At 41.6% G+C, this 17,103-nt stretch overlaps 3 protein-coding genes across 8 annotated transcripts in view; 2 read left to right on the top strand and 1 right to left on the bottom strand.

The window, feature by feature from the left end:
- The first annotated feature begins 288 nt into the window (after window positions 1–288).
- LOC115577111 (retinol dehydrogenase 16-like) lies at window positions 289–4,196 on the top strand. 2 transcript variants are annotated; one of them, XM_030409930.1, is made up of 6 exons: window positions 320–361; window positions 1,386–1,415; window positions 1,599–1,913; window positions 2,902–3,160; window positions 3,280–3,443; window positions 3,523–4,196. In XM_030409930.1, the coding sequence occupies exons 3-6, from the start codon at window positions 1,601–1,603 to the stop codon at window positions 3,744–3,746; spliced, it is 960 nt and encodes a 319-aa protein (XP_030265790.1). In that variant the 5' UTR covers window positions 320–361; window positions 1,386–1,415; window positions 1,599–1,600; the 3' UTR covers window positions 3,747–4,196. The 2 variants fall into 2 exon arrangements, with proteins under 2 accessions (XP_030265789.1, XP_030265790.1); XM_030409929.1 differs by lacking the exon at window positions 1,386–1,415 and having other exon boundaries at window positions 289–361.
- A 639-nt stretch (window positions 4,197–4,835) lies between these two features.
- atp5f1b (ATP synthase F1 subunit beta) lies at window positions 4,836–8,627 on the bottom strand. The gene is made up of 10 exons (XM_030410164.1): window positions 8,471–8,627; window positions 7,419–7,592; window positions 7,145–7,319; window positions 6,843–6,964; window positions 6,547–6,731; window positions 6,299–6,457; window positions 6,016–6,138; window positions 5,696–5,908; window positions 5,404–5,605; window positions 4,836–5,299 (listed from the first exon to the last, which is right to left on the bottom strand). The coding sequence occupies exons 1-10, from the start codon at window positions 8,571–8,573 to the stop codon at window positions 5,202–5,204; spliced, it is 1,554 nt and encodes a 517-aa protein (XP_030266024.1). The 5' UTR covers window positions 8,574–8,627; the 3' UTR covers window positions 4,836–5,201.
- Window positions 8,628–9,657: 1,030 nt separating this feature from the next.
- Window positions 9,658–17,103, top strand: part of LOC115577311 (collagen alpha-1(XXVIII) chain-like) — a 35,973-nt gene continuing 28,527 nt past the window's right edge. Inside the window, exons 1-7 of one of the 5 annotated variants that reach the window (XM_030410316.1) lie at window positions 9,658–9,800; window positions 10,054–10,216; window positions 10,353–10,437; window positions 10,603–10,725; window positions 10,910–11,020; window positions 11,164–11,244; window positions 11,349–11,495. In XM_030410316.1, the coding sequence (XP_030266176.1) occupies window positions 11,416–11,495 (80 nt within the window). In that variant the 5' untranslated portion in view covers window positions 9,658–9,800; window positions 10,054–10,216; window positions 10,353–10,437; ... (2 more) ...; window positions 11,164–11,244; window positions 11,349–11,415. Of the gene's footprint in view, window positions 9,801–10,053; window positions 10,221–10,352; window positions 10,438–10,602; window positions 11,021–11,163; window positions 11,245–11,348; window positions 11,496–17,103 lie in introns of all 5 variants that reach the window. The other 4 variants (XM_030410317.1, XM_030410320.1, XM_030410319.1 and 1 more) reach the window with 4 other exon arrangements.

Raw genomic sequence — 17,103 nt, 5'->3', positions numbered from 1 at the left:
CTGATAAAAATGTGCTACTTTGACTCCGATGTATGTTATCTCTACAGTACCTGGTTACTAAAGTGTACAAATACTCAAGTAAAAACTACTTAGGCACAGTACTTGAGTAAATGTGGCTGGTTATATAATGTAATGACCCAAAGGCTATGTCATGTACAATATCGGGAATAAATGTTTAAATCAGACATTTTGTCCATTTGATTTCATTTTTCTTGCCAACAGGTGGCGCCTGTTGCCTGTTGATGTTTATGACCCTGCAGCTCTCCTATTGGTGGAAGGGGTTGTCATTATATTTCGAGGCGGAGAGCTTCACATTCCGCCACTGGTGGTCCGACAGTCCAGGAAGACCTCTGCATAACAAGTAAGACTTAAACTTCAGTGTAGTTCACACATTCAGACAGAAAGCTCCCAGTTTATTAACAGTCTATCCACTGACTCTTTATAGACAGGAACTAATGTAGAACAATATGTTTTCATGTAACGTTTTGTGTACAGTAGTCTATATATAAAGGCATAGCAACTTTTTTTTATCTGTTCATCAGTTAGATAAGCGTTGAGTCTTTGAACTTTGAAATCAGTTCAGCCCTCAGTAACCAGCCTGTATTTTTGTTTTTCTATCAGTGCAACTGAAGGAAGCCAATGAAGGACTTTACTGTGTAGTTAAATGAAAACAACAGAAATGTTATGTTAAAGTTTTTGACAGATAGTAATTAGTCATTTAGTCATTTTGATGTGTTTGTTTATGGCTGGACAAAAACAAGCAAACAAGCATTGTTAAGGTGAAGCGTTGTGATCTGGGTAATTCTGAATGTTTACAAAACAAACAATAAATTGATTAATGGAGAAAATCATTAGAAATCAGTCCACATATAACATAATTGTTAGTTGTAGTCCTATACAAAATAGGACTACAAAATCAACAGTGACTTTTCTGTTTTACATGAATGATGTAGTTATAATCTAATGATGCTGCATTTACTGTCAACATCATTATGCTGATTACATACTTAAGTGTCAATGCAGCACTTTTACTTGGAGTTGAGTGTTTTTACCGTGACGTATTAGTGCTTTTTTTTTTAATGGATCTAAATACTTTGAACACTGACCAAAAGTGAAAGATTAATTTCCTTTTTCTGCTACTTTATACTTCCGCACCACTAAAATTTGGAGGAAAATGTAATTTTTACTCTGCATACTGCATTTATCTGATTACTATAGTTACTATTAACTTTGCAGATTAGATGAATTTATTTGTATAATATCCTTTTACGTTAGATATTTAAGTGCATTTAATATATGATACTTTAAGGCTTTTACTTTTTACAAACCAATCATATGTTTAGTAGTGAAAAGTTAATAAGTGCATTATTTCCTCCCAAATGTAGTAGAGTTGGAGAACAGAGGAGGAAGTGCAAGTGAGTATCTCAAAATACAAGTGCAGCACTTGTGAAGTTATGCACGTCTACATGCCAGCACTGGTTCATGCTGTGCCAAAGCTTATAACTTAGACTTGCCCAACATTGTATTACAGCATAAGGGCTCAGTATGACTCAAAGCATCCCCGGAGAAATCACAGTTCCTGTTCGTTCTCCCTACAGTCATGTTCCTGTACCTCCTGGGGCTGCTGGTTTTCTACTACTTGTACCGCTGGGTCAGGGAGCTTCCAAGAGTCCCTGACAAAGGCAACAAGTATGTGTACATCACAGGCTGCGACTCTGGCTTTGGAAACCTCCTGGCCCGCCATCTGGACAAGAAGGGCTTCAGAGTGATCGCTTCTTGTTTCACCGAGAAGGGAGAAGAGGAGCTGAAGAAGGCGTGCTCAGGCAACCTGATCACAGCACACCTGGATGTTCGGTCCATGGACAGCGTTGCCAAAGTTGCAGCGATGATCAAGGACAAAGTGGGGGAGCGTGGTGAGTGTGGACTGTTAGCGGAAAAATGTGAACAGCTGTTGGCTTGATGAGCATCAAACATTGAACATGTTCCCATCAGGGGGAATTGTAATAACCTTGGTGATCATCTGACTTTTCATCATGGAAAACTAATGACATTTCCTGTCAGCCTCAATAATACTTTGAGTTTCATGTTAACTAGAAAGTGTTAGCATTCTAATGCTATTTGTTATTACTGATGATCCTCTGACTTTTCATCTAGTGTCATAATCAGAGCAAAAGTGTGTCCAGTACTTTGGTTTATGACCAAATGGATGATTTCTTGTGCTTATAGGCTAATTTTAGCATGCTAACAGGTTAAAATAAGATGGTGAACATGGTAAACATCATACCTGCATTGCATCAGCATGTCAGGACTGTCATCATGAGCATGTTAGGCCCCGTAGTACTTAGTTCAATACAAATGTCAATATGCTAAGTACATCCCCACATAGTTCCTAGCATAGCTGGAGACACAAGATGGCCAAAGTCAGGCCTGCAGGCCAAGGGAGGTTCCATTTGTCCAACTAAAAATTATGATAATAATAATTTAAATTATATCATTTAATTATATGAATTTTGTATGGTAATGGTGCCTCCTTGATTATGTAGATCATTAATCATTAATTATTGCTTTATAATCTGAGGATGGCAGAGTGACATGCTCTCTTGGAAGTCATCTAACTACAAGGAATATCTGTCTGTCTGTTACCTAGATATCTCGAGAACTGTTCATCCAATCTACTTCACACTTGTCAGGTTTGTTACTGAGGACCAGAGGAAGTGCAGTGTCAAGGTCTATGCAATTTGGACACGTGACACATTAAACATTAATACATCTTGATCAAACAGTGAACAGCGCTCTGTGCAGCAGAGGCCCTGGGGCTTAATGGCTCTGGGGAATCAGACATAAACAAAATGAAGAAGTGTTTAAAACAGCTTTATTGACGTCCTCTGTGTGATCCTCTAGGTTTGTGGGCTGTAGTGAACAATGCAGGTGTGTCCGTTCCCTCTGCCCCGTGTGATTGGCTGACCGTCGATGACTACAAGTACATGCTGGACGTGAACCTGAACGGGGTGATCGCGGTGACCCTAAGCGTCCTGCCGCTTATCAAGAAAGCCAGAGGGAGGGTGGTCAACGTAGCCAGTGTGTTTGGGAGGATCAGTCCTACAGGAGGCCCATACACTGTCTCTAAGTATGGTGTGGAGGGTTTCAATGACAGCCTCAGGTGAAACATTAACTCAGTCAATTATTTGTCAGAATGTCAACAGTCAGATTGCCTACTTTGCTCATAAATACTGATTACACAGATTACCAAACGATTAATGAATGAAATATTTAATTTAGGTTAAACATGGCACCTTTTGGCGTCAAAGTCCTCTGCATTGAGCCAGGCTTCTTCAAGACAAACGTGACTGACGCTGCTATCCTGAGCAAAAACGTCCAGACGGTGTGGGACAGATTGCCCCAGGAGGTCAAAGATGACTACGGAACAGAATATGTGAAGAAGGGTAAGTTTGCCTCATCTTATTTTCACCATATGTGTTTCAATTCACACATTTATTCATTCTGCTCATTTTCGTCTCCCAGCGCTAGCGGTTATAACAGACAAAGTCACCAAGATGAGTGATGGGGATCTAATGAAGGTGGTCAGCTGTATGGAGCACGCTGTGGCCGCCGTCCGGCCACGCACCCGCTACTCACCGGGCTGGGACGCCAAGCTCTTCTGGCTGCCGCTGTCCTATATGCCAACCTGCATCAGTGACTACCTCCTGAGTAAAGAAGCCATTCCTATCGCCAAGCCTATACAATAGAGCGTGCTTTATTAAAATCCACATGTGCACATATTATCCAATATAAGTCTTTCAGTCTAATCTTTATCAATCGTGACTGAAGTGTCATGCACTGTAGCTGGGAGGCCTTACCTCTGTGACATTAACCGTCAGAAGCACTTTGTCTTTATTTTCTATACTCTGGCTTCTCTGATATGCAGTCAGTAAATGGGCATTTTCAAGGCCACCTTATCTACTAGCAGACAGGGCTTTGTTCGGGCAAATGATCCCCCAGAGCAGTAAAAAAAAATACAAAAACAAAACCTGCCTGATTTGGACTCAACTACAAAGTACATACCGTGCTGCACAACAACCCTCGTCTTTGAAAATTAAGACGCCTCTTCCAGTATGTATATGACAGTGATATTTCATGGTGTTCTGTACAAGCTTGAAACGTGTCTTGAAAAACTATTAAAAACCAGTGAATTAAAATGCCTCAAGTGTCTTCGTATTTTCTCTTGGTTGCTGCAGGCCTTAAAGATTCAGTAAAACATTACAAATGAAGCTAAAATTATAAGAAAAGTGTGCACAGTGTTATAGAGAAATCTCCCCAAGTACTGAAGCATAGTAAATAGTTAGCACCTAGCACCTCAAGTGATTATGATGTCCCATTTCTCTTGTGACACATTAAAAAGGTGCACTAAGAATTGGTCACCAATCAAATGTATGGTAAAAACATCAGGGGCAGCATATCACCAGAATAATAACGAATGGCTAAGCTTAGTTAACGATTCAGTCTGGGTGCTCAGGGACCAGAGGATTGACGTTTATACTGCCAGCACAGGACCTTTGGACCAGGATAGGCTGGACCCAGCTCATTAGTATGCCAACTTTAGTAGATACTTCTGCAACCAATTTCTGAATGATTAAATACTTTTTACATAGTGTCCCTCTGAGTACAAGTCATCCAGAAACTCCTCAATTTGGCAATCAATTTGATGCATACTACTCTACAAATATTGATATCCAAGTTATGAACAACGTACAAAACCAGCTGTAATAGTTCTTCCTATCACCATGTGAAAACATCCGTGTTGCCCTTACCCTGTGTTGAAACAAACACTCATCCAATTGTTTGTCCAGCTCTTTATTTCATTAAGAGACAAAGCTGCAACACAGTTCAGAAAGCTTAACATGGCTCAAGACTGCCATCCTGTGGTCAAAGTGGATAAGGACAGCCATTTCTTGAAAACTCCCTATTTGGAACAAGTTTATCAACTACAACTTTTAAAGCCTTCAGGAAGTATACAGTTGACGAGCTGTTTTGTGTAAAGACAGTGTTTTATTCCATCTTTCATTGAAAACATTAAATAGAACTTTCTTTCAGGATGACGAGACAGGTACATTTGTATCTTGACATGTTTTACAAACGAAGTGCTCCTAACCAACAGGACCCCCCTCCTCTTCTCCCCACAACAGTTTAGATTGTTTGGATGTTTATGAGTGCTCCTCAGCCAGCTTCTCTGCCTTCTGAACGACTTCCTCGATGGGGCCGACCATGTAGAAAGCCTGCTCGGGCAGAGCGTCGTACTCACCTGTGGGGAAACGAGGATAAAAAGGCAACATGAGAACTGCAAATGGAGTTCAGGGGCACAATGTAGAAACATAGTTTGAAGTTCATGACTTCTACTGAACCTACCTCCAAGGATGCTCTGGAAGCCCTTGATGGTCTCTTTGAGGGGCACCAGCTTGCCCATGTGGCCAGTGAAGACCTCAGCCACCTGGAAGGGCTGGGACAGGAAACGCTGGATCTTACGGGCACGGGCGACAGTCAGTCTGTCCTCCTCAGACAACTCATCCATACCCAGGATGGCAATGATATCCTGCAGGGATTTGTAGTCCTACAAGGGAGAGGAAGATAAACTGTTTATAACTTATTGAATGTTTAGTTAATTGCATTAGAAAAATACACATTTTGATATAGAACAAACCTGAAGGATTTTCTGCACACCACGGGCAACATCGTAGTGCTCAGCTCCGACAATGTTGGGGTCCATGATACGGGAGGTGGAGTCCAGGGGGTCGACAGCGGGGTAGATTCCCAGCTCAGCGATGGCGCGGGACAACACAGTTGTGGCGTCCAAGTGAGCGAAGGTGGTGGCGGGGGCAGGGTCAGTCAAATCGTCAGCTGGCACATAGATGGCCTGATTGAGAGAATGAGCCAATTATACATCAACAGTCTTTAGCAACCAACTTTTATAGTTCTATATCAATTGCAGTGCCAGTCTGTTGTCCTCCTTTATGTCCTTACCTGCACAGATGTGATTGAACCCTTCTTGGTGGTGGTGATTCTTTCCTGCATGGTACCCATGTCAGTGGCCAGAGTGGGCTGGTAACCCACAGCAGAGGGGATACGACCCAGCAGGGCAGACACCTGAGGAGCACCAGATCCAGTTTGTCAGTATCAAGCCAGCCAGTCAACATTTTAATTAACATTGCATCTGAATAGAAAGTTACAACTTTTTTAGCTTTTCTTTAAATAAATTAGTCTGATCCTGTGACTTTGTTACCGACAGACATGATGTTTTACACACCTCAGAGCCAGCCTGTGTGAAGCGGAAGATGTTGTCAATGAAGAGCAGCACATCCTGACCCTCCTGGTCACGGAAGTACTCGGCTACGGTCAGACCAGTCAAAGCCACCCTGGCACGGGCACCTGGGGGCTCGTTCATCTGTCCGTACACCAGCGCCACCTAGCAGGGACAAGAGGTGAGGTAAGTCGCTGCCTTCATCGTGTAGCAAATATGAAGGTTTCTTTAATATCCTCTGCCAAACTCCTCACCTTGGAGGTGGTGTCCTTCAGGTTGATGACACCAGACTCAATCATCTCATGGTACAAGTCATTTCCCTCGCGGGTACGCTCTCCCACACCGGCGAACACGGAGTAACCACCATGGGCCTTGGCCACGTTGTTAATAAGCTCCATGATCAACACAGTCTTGCCGACACCAGCACCACCGAACAGACCTGTGAACACAAGAAACACAAGGTTAGTTTAATTATATAACCAAGGGGCTTCCGAAGAGAACACCCTGCCTGTAAAAGAAATTGTGAGCAAACCTGCATCTCAACACTTACCGATCTTTCCTCCCTTGGCGTAGGGGGCCAGCAGGTCCACAACCTTGATGCCAGTCACCAGAATCTCCTGCTCCACGCTCATGTCGGTGAATTCAGGGGCCTCAGCGTGGATGGGTGCAGTCCTGTAGAAAACAAAAGAAAATATTACCTTACTTACCACAGCCCAGTACAATTTAAGCCCCTCAATGCTTTCTACATTGCTACTTGCAATTTTTTCACTAGCATCATTTAAATATCGTCATTCTGCCTGACATTTTTGAAGGTCACAACAACAAACATTGTTATTTTCAAAGTGAACTCACTGCTTGGTGGAGATGGGACCCCTCTCGTCGATGGGCTCCCCAATGACATTCATGATCCTGCCCAGGGTCTCGGGTCCCACTGGGATTCTGATGGGGGCTCCAGTGTCCAGAACCTTCTGTCCACGCACCAGACCCTCTGTACCATCCATGGCAATGGTACGCACTGTGTTCTCCCCTAAACACACACGCATTGTTTTATGTTATTTTCTACTGTATACATGTTTTCTGATTGCTCAAATGGGTACATGACAAAATTATCATCCCAGATGCTCACCAAGATGCTGTGCAACCTCCAGGACTAGCCTGGATTCGCGGCCGGCTACTTCCAGGGCGTTGAGGATGGGAGGGAGGCCCTCATCGAACTGGACGTCGACGACGGCACCGATGACGGCCACAATGCGCCCGTTGGCGATGGCAGCAGCGGCGGCAGGTGCGACATAATCTCTGCCTGTAACATAATGCAGACAGTGTCATGCATGTGTGCTGCAGTCATGACCTTGTTATGTCAGTGCCTGGGACGTATTCGTTTGTCTCCAGTATAACAGCCCGTCTGCTGGTGGGGCAGAGCGGCCAGACAAACTGCGTGTCTGGAGGCTCCGGCTCAATGTCAAGTCATAGCCGTCGGCCAAACTACGACATAGCTTTAAAACACAACTAAAATGATCGAGTAAGTCCCTCCTACAAAACGGCAACATACTTGTGTGAAATATAATTAGATTAGTAAACCCTGCAACAAGCCATTTCCAGACTGAATAAAGTTACGTGTCCAGGCTGACAGATGAATGAAATGCACTTCAAGCTAACACTGCTAATGCTGTACTGTAAAAGACTGACGCAGGACACTCAAAGTACATATATAACGTTACTGTTTGTTATTATAATATTAAAGCAGTTTCTGCTGCTGTGTGAATTCAATGCGTCTTCAGGTAAACGTTGCACACCGTTTAACCTTGCTAATCTGCTAGCCAGACCTTGCTAAAGCCCAACTTGTAATGCTAACCTAGCAGCCTCTGCACAGCCTCATGTCATTACACAAAGGTCATTGCTGCTAGCCAAAGAACAACACAGCCAGCTCACTTTCTGATTCATGACACCTGTCAATGGCAGCATACATGCACATGTATAACAATGTAACAATTTGGAATGGCTCCAGTCAAACTCAATTTTGACATTTCAGTCTTAAGGCCTGCTCCGGCGCCGGCAGGACACTCAGCGTGCTGCTAGCGGTAGCTAGCGTTAGCATAGCCCCTGCCCTTCTGACAGGCGCCTGAATGCATCTTTTCCTTCCACGGTTTCGGTCAAATCCACCAAGCATGCAGGACTTACGTGAGAGGACGGCTGGGGATCCAACGAGAGCTTTCAGGGGCTGGACCCCAGGCTTAAGAGCCTGCAGAGCCCCGGTGCAGCAGCGTCCCACAGCTCCTAACATCGTCAAAATGGCTGAAGGTGGAAAGAGACGGAGGAACTTGCGGCTTTATAATGAATGACCGCTGATGCCGACTGCGCATGCGCGTAACGTAAACTGAGCATGCGTAAATGTTAAGCACGTCCAGCTGACATTCTGCCCTCCAGAGTGGGCCTGTTTGACAGTAAATGTGACAGCTGAATGACAGTCCAGAGAAAAGGTTACAAACTATATCATTTATTCATCATTTCAGTAAGTCTCTTATTAATGTACAACTTCATCGTAGTATATGGTTTAAGCATCATAGTGTCCTAACATCCAGTTTGTACACAATGTCCCATGTCAAGGGAGGAAAGTTTTCTGCTGCACCCCTGACATTTGTTGTTCATATGTGGGACCTGTTTGGCTGAAGAGAGTGTCCTATTTCTCCAGACAAAGTGCAAAAATGCCCACAGTTGTTAGTTGCATGGACTGACTGAAACCTTGAGGACTCCATCTGTGTTTACAGAACTTTAACTAAACTATAGGACATTATCTGAACAAGTTTATCTCAACATATTCTACTTTCTACTTTATTTGATGCCTTATTAAGAGTTAAATCACTCAGCTGAAATATAACATAGTTAAAAATAGCTCCAGTTTAACCAACTACAACATTATAAAAGTGCATTTACTTTAATGCACCGATAATAGTAATCCAACAGTGCAATATATAAAATGATAAAACACCCAAAAAAGAGGTACTTATTACTTACTTAAGCTTTTAGAAGTTTACAGATAATCTTTCTCTATACTCACACATACCTTGACTTGTAATATGGTATTATTACAGTGTGTTGTTAAGACTTGTGATATATATTACACTACACACACACCCACAAACATGTACACTAGCAAACAGAACATTTATCACAGTCAAATTAACCAATCTCGCTGTCTTGATTAGACAAGGATACAATGCCAGAATTGCATTCATGTGAATGAAAAGAAGATGATTCTGCAGAGTTCCTTCATGCTACAGAAGTTTAATAAGACAAAGTTTTGTTTTTGTTTTGGTAACATTGAAAAAAGCATCACACCAGTAAACCCCGCCCCCTGCGGTCAGCCACTCCCCCCAAACCAAGAACGCGCGCTGTCAGACAACTGCCGAAAACCGTCGACGTAGTCCGAGTGCTCACGAGCGAAGAGTGTACCTGTGTATCGCTGTCATCACAACTTATAAATATAAGTACCTACCTCATGTCTTCACCTGTATGTAAACACCTAATGTTATCATATTGAACATAAACAACCAACATAGCCGTTGCTAGTACTGATAGCTGTCAAGCTAGCTTCGTTAGCATTCAGACATTATTTTGAAAATGTATTTTGATGTTGTAACTCACTGCTCATTGCTGGTTAGCTAGCAGCAGCTTGCTATAGTTACCGATAGGTATGGCAAACATTCACAGACTAATGTGAATATTGTATTGGACTCATGATGTTATGATGTTTTGCATGTCAGAGCTTTCAGGATAACAGCATTGTTGACTCTTATGAAAAAGACAGGCCAGAGCAAAAAGGAGGCAGAGGTTGTGGATTTGGGAGTGCAACAGGTCAAGGAGCAGATGTTCTCAGAAAAGATGGCATACAGTAGAAGATATTCAAGCTTAAATAATTGCACATTAGTAGGTATCCAAAGTAGAACATGACAGTTGCTTTTTTCTGACAACCTCCCCCAAGCATTTGTGCTTGTACAGTATATTGACCAGGCATGTAACTTGGACACACAAGAGCCCTAATCAGAATCATATTTCTTTCTAGTCATTCTTCACCATTTGAATTTGTGGTTTTACATTTACACATCAGAAGCCACCTGGGGCTTGTGTCTGCAACCATTCTTTTGAAGGTAAAGTGGATTATTTTTATTTTAATACAGGAGATAGGGATTAGTTCACCATTTTTACCATGAAGAAGCAGCTGTCAGCTTCCTCCCTGTAACATGTTCTTTCCATGTGCTCATGTTCCAAAATATGACAGTTTAAACTGTGTAATGTTTCTCTTCCACATTCAGGTCTTCAGAAATAATTTTGGCTTTCACTTTTCTGAGGCCATTGATATGTGGTCGCTGGGCTGGGTCGTGTTGATGATGATCTGCGGCAACCTGCCGTTCTAAGGAGTATCTGGTTATGAATTTGTAAGTCATCTACTGTATTCAATTTATCAATTACTTTCATTTCTTCCCTTGTGCTTGTGGTCTTTTTCTAATTAGTGCTCGAGGACTGGCCATTCAGATATAGGCGGTCGTTACTTTGCCGTACTGGGAAAAATATTTTGCTTCCTCTTGCATAATTTGGTGTTAAGCTGTGTTTAATCTCCAGCTGCTAAGCATCGCTGAACTCCGGGTTCAGCCAGCAGACCATTTTCCTAATAACGGTCGAAGGACAGCTAGTTACTTCAACAGGTCTAAGTCCGACAGCTGGCAGCTCAAGGTACCACAATGAACCTTCTCTGTCCTTTACAGACATTATATAGCCTTTTATCAGAATATAACATATAATAGAATATAACAGTTAATCATTCAGATTGATTTTATAGAGGCACATTCATACAAACACTTTGAACCCTCTCGTAGACACCTGTGGAATATCGTGGTGAAAACTTTGAGAGAGTCAACAAGGGCTGCGACTTCAAATCTCTGTATGATGTGAAAAAGGGTTAAGTGTGAAGTAACTTTCATCGTCTCTATGATTGATTGTCTTTTCTACATTGATTGTGAGGATGACTTGACTGATAGTGGATTTGACCGTTGTTTCCTAGAACTGGAGGAAAATAACAGAGCTGAGGCCGAAGAGAGAGAGAGCAGTGTATCAAGCTCCTGACGGCGATGCTGAAAACTGATGGAGACGAGAGGATCACTCCCTGCAAAGTCTTCACTCATCCATTCATCACTAAAGACTACCTGAAGTAAGTGTGTGTGAGATGTGAGTCCTGTAGGTTGTGCTTTGTTAGTAAGCGATCGTTTATAATTTGATCAGTGTACTTGCAAGTTTCTGGGTCATCAATGTAACAGTGAGTGTGTGTTCTGTTTGTAAATCTCATCAGTTCAAAGGGAGACATTTTATTGAAGACGTCAAGACAAAAATAGTAAAAATTACCCTGTTGGTGTGTTTTTTCGTATGCAGATGGACGTCAGTGAGTCAAGTGAGGAAGCCTCAGATTTGACAAATGACAACTTTGTGGTCGAGCCAGTCGATCACACTCCATCTCCCACATTTCTACCATGCATAAATTAAATGGACAAAAGTTCAAGAGATTAAATATTCTTGTAATTAATTTCCTTATTAAACAGAACAAGACAGCCATACACCTTTTTAATGAATTCAAGCTTCTCTCTTTTAGCAAAATAAGATGAGCTTAGGTGCCTTGTTAACTCATTTATAAAACATTTCCTTCAAACTCGACAGAAATTAGGCTATTTCTTACATATTGCACCTTAAAGAATAACAAATAATCATACAGGGATTGCCAGTCTTCTCATTGATGGTCTTGTTTGCTTATGTGGGTCATATAGAGGCATCAGTGTTAACTTGAGACAGTTTCATAACAAGTTAAATGTTCCCTGCAGTACGTTTACATCTGCCTTTCCTGCTATAATAAATTGAAATGTGACGTGAAATAGGTAAAAGTTAACTGATTTGTTGTATATTAAATATAAAAAAAACTATGAAAATGAATATGAAGTGCATACTGTCTACAATATCAGTATGAGGTATGCACTGTAGGGTGAGAAGTGATTCTGCCATATTTACACTAGAGAGCGCTGCTGCACCAAAAGAGATGCTTGGAGGATGGTGTAGTGCAGGTGTGTGCATGAATATGTGTATGTGTTTTCATTTGAGAGGGCTTGAAATCATCTCTTTGTCTCAACTTCAGTTTAAAGCATTATGCAAAATCTTCTCTATGGTAAAAATGTCTGTTGTCTCTACATTCCAGCACATGCAATGCTTTGGTCCTCTTGGTTGTGCATGAGTTCATTAAACATTGTAAAGACATTTTACATTCTTTACACAGTATTCCGACACACCTACTTGATGTTTTGGATGTTACTGCAACTGAATGAACAAGGTTTGGCGTCCCTGCTCTGACCCGCAGACTCTCTGCAGGCACAACTACACCTCTACTAGTCTGTATCTGTCTGTAAAAACACAGCACATACCTGGATTTGAATAAAACATCCAATTCATGCCCCAAAGTAAACCCTGATGAGCGATGACTGAGATTACTTTGTGTTGCCAGGATTTTGTGGTTTGCATTGTTGGATTGTTACAGGTACGTGCACGAGTCGGCGCGGATTGTCAGCACCGCAAATGTCAAATCTATTTTAAACCAAACTAAATCTATTTAGAAAGGTGTCTTGTGAAACACGTTGCCGCAAAAGTTGAGGGGTGCAATATTGAGATCACTTTGCAGCGTTTTCCCAAAAAAAGCAACTAACAAATGAGCTTGTGTTGCAGTTACTGTGGCTACAGTGATCACAGCTGAGTGAGTTCACCGTAGTGTGCGGGGCCAGGTGATGCAGGAATGGACATGTTCCTCAGTAGGATCCATCGCAGCAGATGCCAATGTGGTTGGCCAACTGTTTTAAACATGTCCGCCTCAGCTGTCATTTAAAAAATTCTGTGGAACCTGCTTTGTATTTGACTGCACAACAATAACCTTTATTCAGTCACTTGCAAATGTTTTTGATTCCAAAGAAAGGCTGCACCTGTGTATTGTCAGGTTTTTGAAGGCCTTCCCTTCATCATTCTTGGGCAATTTGACATCAGGCGATGTTTGACCTTCCACAGATATGTTCCGTACGGTACTTCTGAGGAAAGGGTTTTCTACTTTTGTTGATCAAAAGCCTCAAAGGAAAAAAGGGTAGTCACGGTGGTCGATTGAAACAGATAGCAGCTTATATGAAACAAATATTAAGCAGGGGGAAGGAAAGGGCTTTTCTCTTTGGTTCTGGTCTGTTTAGCCTTGCTAGCGGCATGGCTGTAGGCAATGTAGCAAAGTTGATCCGTCAGTCTGTTCAACACTTCGGTCCAGGCTGAATAATCTCCAGTTACTGGAAGGACTGCCATGAAATGTTGCACCTTCATGGTCCTGAGAGATGAATCCTTTTGACTTCAGTGATCCTTTGACTTTTACCCTAGCACCACCATGAAGTTGGCATGAGAGATGGATTATTATTGGATGGATTGCCATGAATTCTGGTCCAGACGTACATGTTCCCCTCAGGATGAATTGTAATAACTTTGGTTCCGGTGCCGTCATCAGGTTAACATTTGTATGTGTCCAGAGTTTATGACAAAATTCCTGTAAACCTATAACACTGCCATCATCCTTAGCTGTACTTGTGTTGTCTTTAGTGTTTATAAGCAAGTGCTAATCTAACTTTATTATTTACTCTCCACATTGAAGACATTCATTAGTCTACTCCATAGTGAGACGTAAAATGAGACTTTTCGGGCTCTTGTAATCTTTAAATTCAGATTCCTCACAAGACTCTCAGATAAAATGGCAGATGGTAAAGATTGTGTGCCATATAGTTAATATGTGGATTAGTGATTTCAGACACACCCAAAGACCATGATAACATTAATCCTGCTAAACATCAGCATGTTGGCATTCACACGTTTGCATGTTAACATTAGCATTAAGGTTGACATTGTTGGTTTAAAGTTAAACATTTCCCACAACCATTGCCTTGAGATTTGGTACAGCCATTCATGCTCCCCTCAGGATGGATTGTCAGCTATTAACTTTAGTTTTGACTTTTCATCTAGTGCCATAATCAGGTTAAAATTAGCATATTCCCAATAATTTGGTTTATGACCAAATACCTGAAAACATTTCCCTTATCTTCAGCTGGAGTTGGTGTTTACAGCTAAATAGTAAATGTTACAGTGCCAAGAGACTTTACTGAACATGGTAAACATAAGATCTGCTCAACACCAGCATGCTAATAGGATCATTGTTAGTGCAGTTGCATGCTGACGTTAACGTTAGCTGAAAGCACTGTGCTTCGTACGGCCTTACAGAGCTGTTAAACAACAACAAAATGCATGTTTGAATGTTAGTTACGCATTTCGTCTGTGATTTGACAACTTCTCCTTTGCGAGTGCTTGTGCTTCCAGCAACACCTTCCTCTGGTAGGGCCATGACAGCTAACACTAAGGATTATTTTCAGTCGGAGGCGAAGCTGTCAGCTCTCCTTTTAGTTCAGGCAGATCTGTTCAGTTTCTCTGATCTTCAACATGACCCGGCGTTCATCCGCCAAACAATCAACACTCGCACTGATGTCAGTCGTGTTCTCTGCGGTTCTGTAACTATACGTTGGAGGAACATGCATTATCTTGTAAAAACAGTGGTTAAGCCAAATGTCACAGGAGAGATACCTGGAGGGGAAGGGAATATCAAAGAGCTAAGTGGGGGGCTTCCGCCGTGCCATAAAAGAAAGACTCGCTCTTGTTTTCATTCATGCCACACACCTTTTTCCAAGGTAACCATTTGCTCATTAAATGAAATTGTGTGGCATGTCATAGAAAATGCCGTGTCCTGCTTTTTTATTGATGCCCTTTATTGGTTTCTGCATCTGCTCAGAGCAGCGAAACATCTTTATTCATTCATTCCCACGTACTCGCCGAATTAATGTCACCTAATTGCTGTGTCGTTTGGAGACACTCTGGGGTCTTCTTTTGAAAAACCTTTCAGTAAAGTTAATGCACAATTTAAATGCAGGCTTGTCGTGAAGGAAATAAGAAAAATGCAAAGTTAACTTTAAAAACCAAATTCTTGTGGATTCTCAGCTGCCCTACTTTAGCGTACCGTGACTAGAAACACTGTGTTGTAAGTCATTTCATATTGAAATTTAGCGCTCTGATGTGTCCTAGTTTTGCCATAAATCATGTAATAGGCAACAAAACAGGTGTCTAAGCTATAAAAGTCAGACTCATTCACGTGGAACAGCCTTTTAGAAACTGTAAAGTCAGACATCTGAAGGGACAGCTTCGTATTTTTTACTGCGAAGTACATCCAAACACACATAATATTACAGCGACACAAATAATTCCCATAAATCCTCACTTTGCTTAATCAGCTCTCCACACTAAGGAACGGGAGCTGCACCAGATTTAAGGAGGTCCATCTTTCAGAGGGGAGCATTCTTGAGTGACAGCCCACCTTTCCTTGCTTTCAGGAGTACAGTAGGCAATAAAAACACACGCCGTCATCCACCGTCGCAGAGTTATGTGAGTCCAGCTCCAGCTTTTATGGTTGCAGGCCGTCTCATGGGATGTAAAGACTCCTCTGATCCGGGACTACATAGGAATTATAATAAGATTAAAGAGTTAGGAGACTTTTCTTTGGTGCCGAAAAGGACATGCACCAGGTTTTGATAAAAACCGGACTGACTCTGAGAAAGAAGTGTTCTGTTATTGCTTTTTCACATCTGAAGAGACCTCTGCCAGAAAAGAGACTTCTCATGTTAACATGCAGAGACTTCGCACCCATTATTTGAACATATCTGGTCAACAGGAATAAAGCGACGGCTTCAGTGGCAATACCTCTAATACAAATTAACTTCTCTCTGGCTGCTGGAAATCTCTGTTTACAGTAAATCACGCCAGGAGATAGACTGACAAATGGCTGCTCTGGGTGCTTTCACAGGTGAATCACGGAAAACTGCGCTTGCAAGGTGTGTCGCCTTAAGGTATTAATTCACCCATCCAGACTTTTTTTTCCAGCTTTCCGGATCGCTCCGAGGGCGAGGCACCTGGAGGCACAAATAAAGAAAACATAAATAGAACTGACTTGAATTCAGCAGCCATGATAGATATTTCTCTAACAGCAATGGATGAAATGACTGAGAATCAGAAATTGATCATGCAACTCTGGTAACTATTTAACCTTCACCACTGTAGCCCCAAGTTACAATTGCAATATTGATAATAAATGCTTAAATATACGCTGTAAAAACCAACTTGTTGTTTTAACTTAAAGCAGTTAGTGTCCAGACTGCCTTAACATTTTATGCTGACTGAATTTGAGAAGACAAGTTGAGGTAATTCTGTAGTGATTTAAAACAAAGAAGCGCCTCAAGTAATCTAGACTTTATTTAGGTCAGTTGTACTTTAATTCTTTATCTAACTTCAGCAACATCAAGCAATTCACTCACAGCAGAGTTCTACAGTTCAGTCTAGCAAAAATATCTAGTTAACCTCATGATATATTATCTCAAAATGTAGCCTACTGAAGACACACAACAAGGTTCTGTCACATGTTTTCTTCAAATTATGAAAAAAAAGAGTTTTCACTTAATGCATGCAGGGATGTGTGTATGTAATCTGGTCATGTTTCTTTGATCAGTGGACTGATCTCCGTACAGTTTATTCATTAAGCTTATCACTCCAAGACAAAAGAATTTAAATTATAAGAACTCGTGCTGTTCTGAAGTGATCTGAAAATAAAAAACTTGAAATTTTAAATTGAATCAACTTGAAATTATGTAAGACTTGTATATTTACAC

This window comes from Sparus aurata, chromosome 24, assembly GCF_900880675.1.
Source record: "Sparus aurata chromosome 24, fSpaAur1.1, whole genome shotgun sequence".
Lineage (NCBI taxonomy): Eukaryota > Metazoa > Chordata > Actinopteri > Spariformes > Sparidae > Sparus > Sparus aurata.
This window is presented reverse-complemented; position numbering and strand designations above follow the sequence as displayed.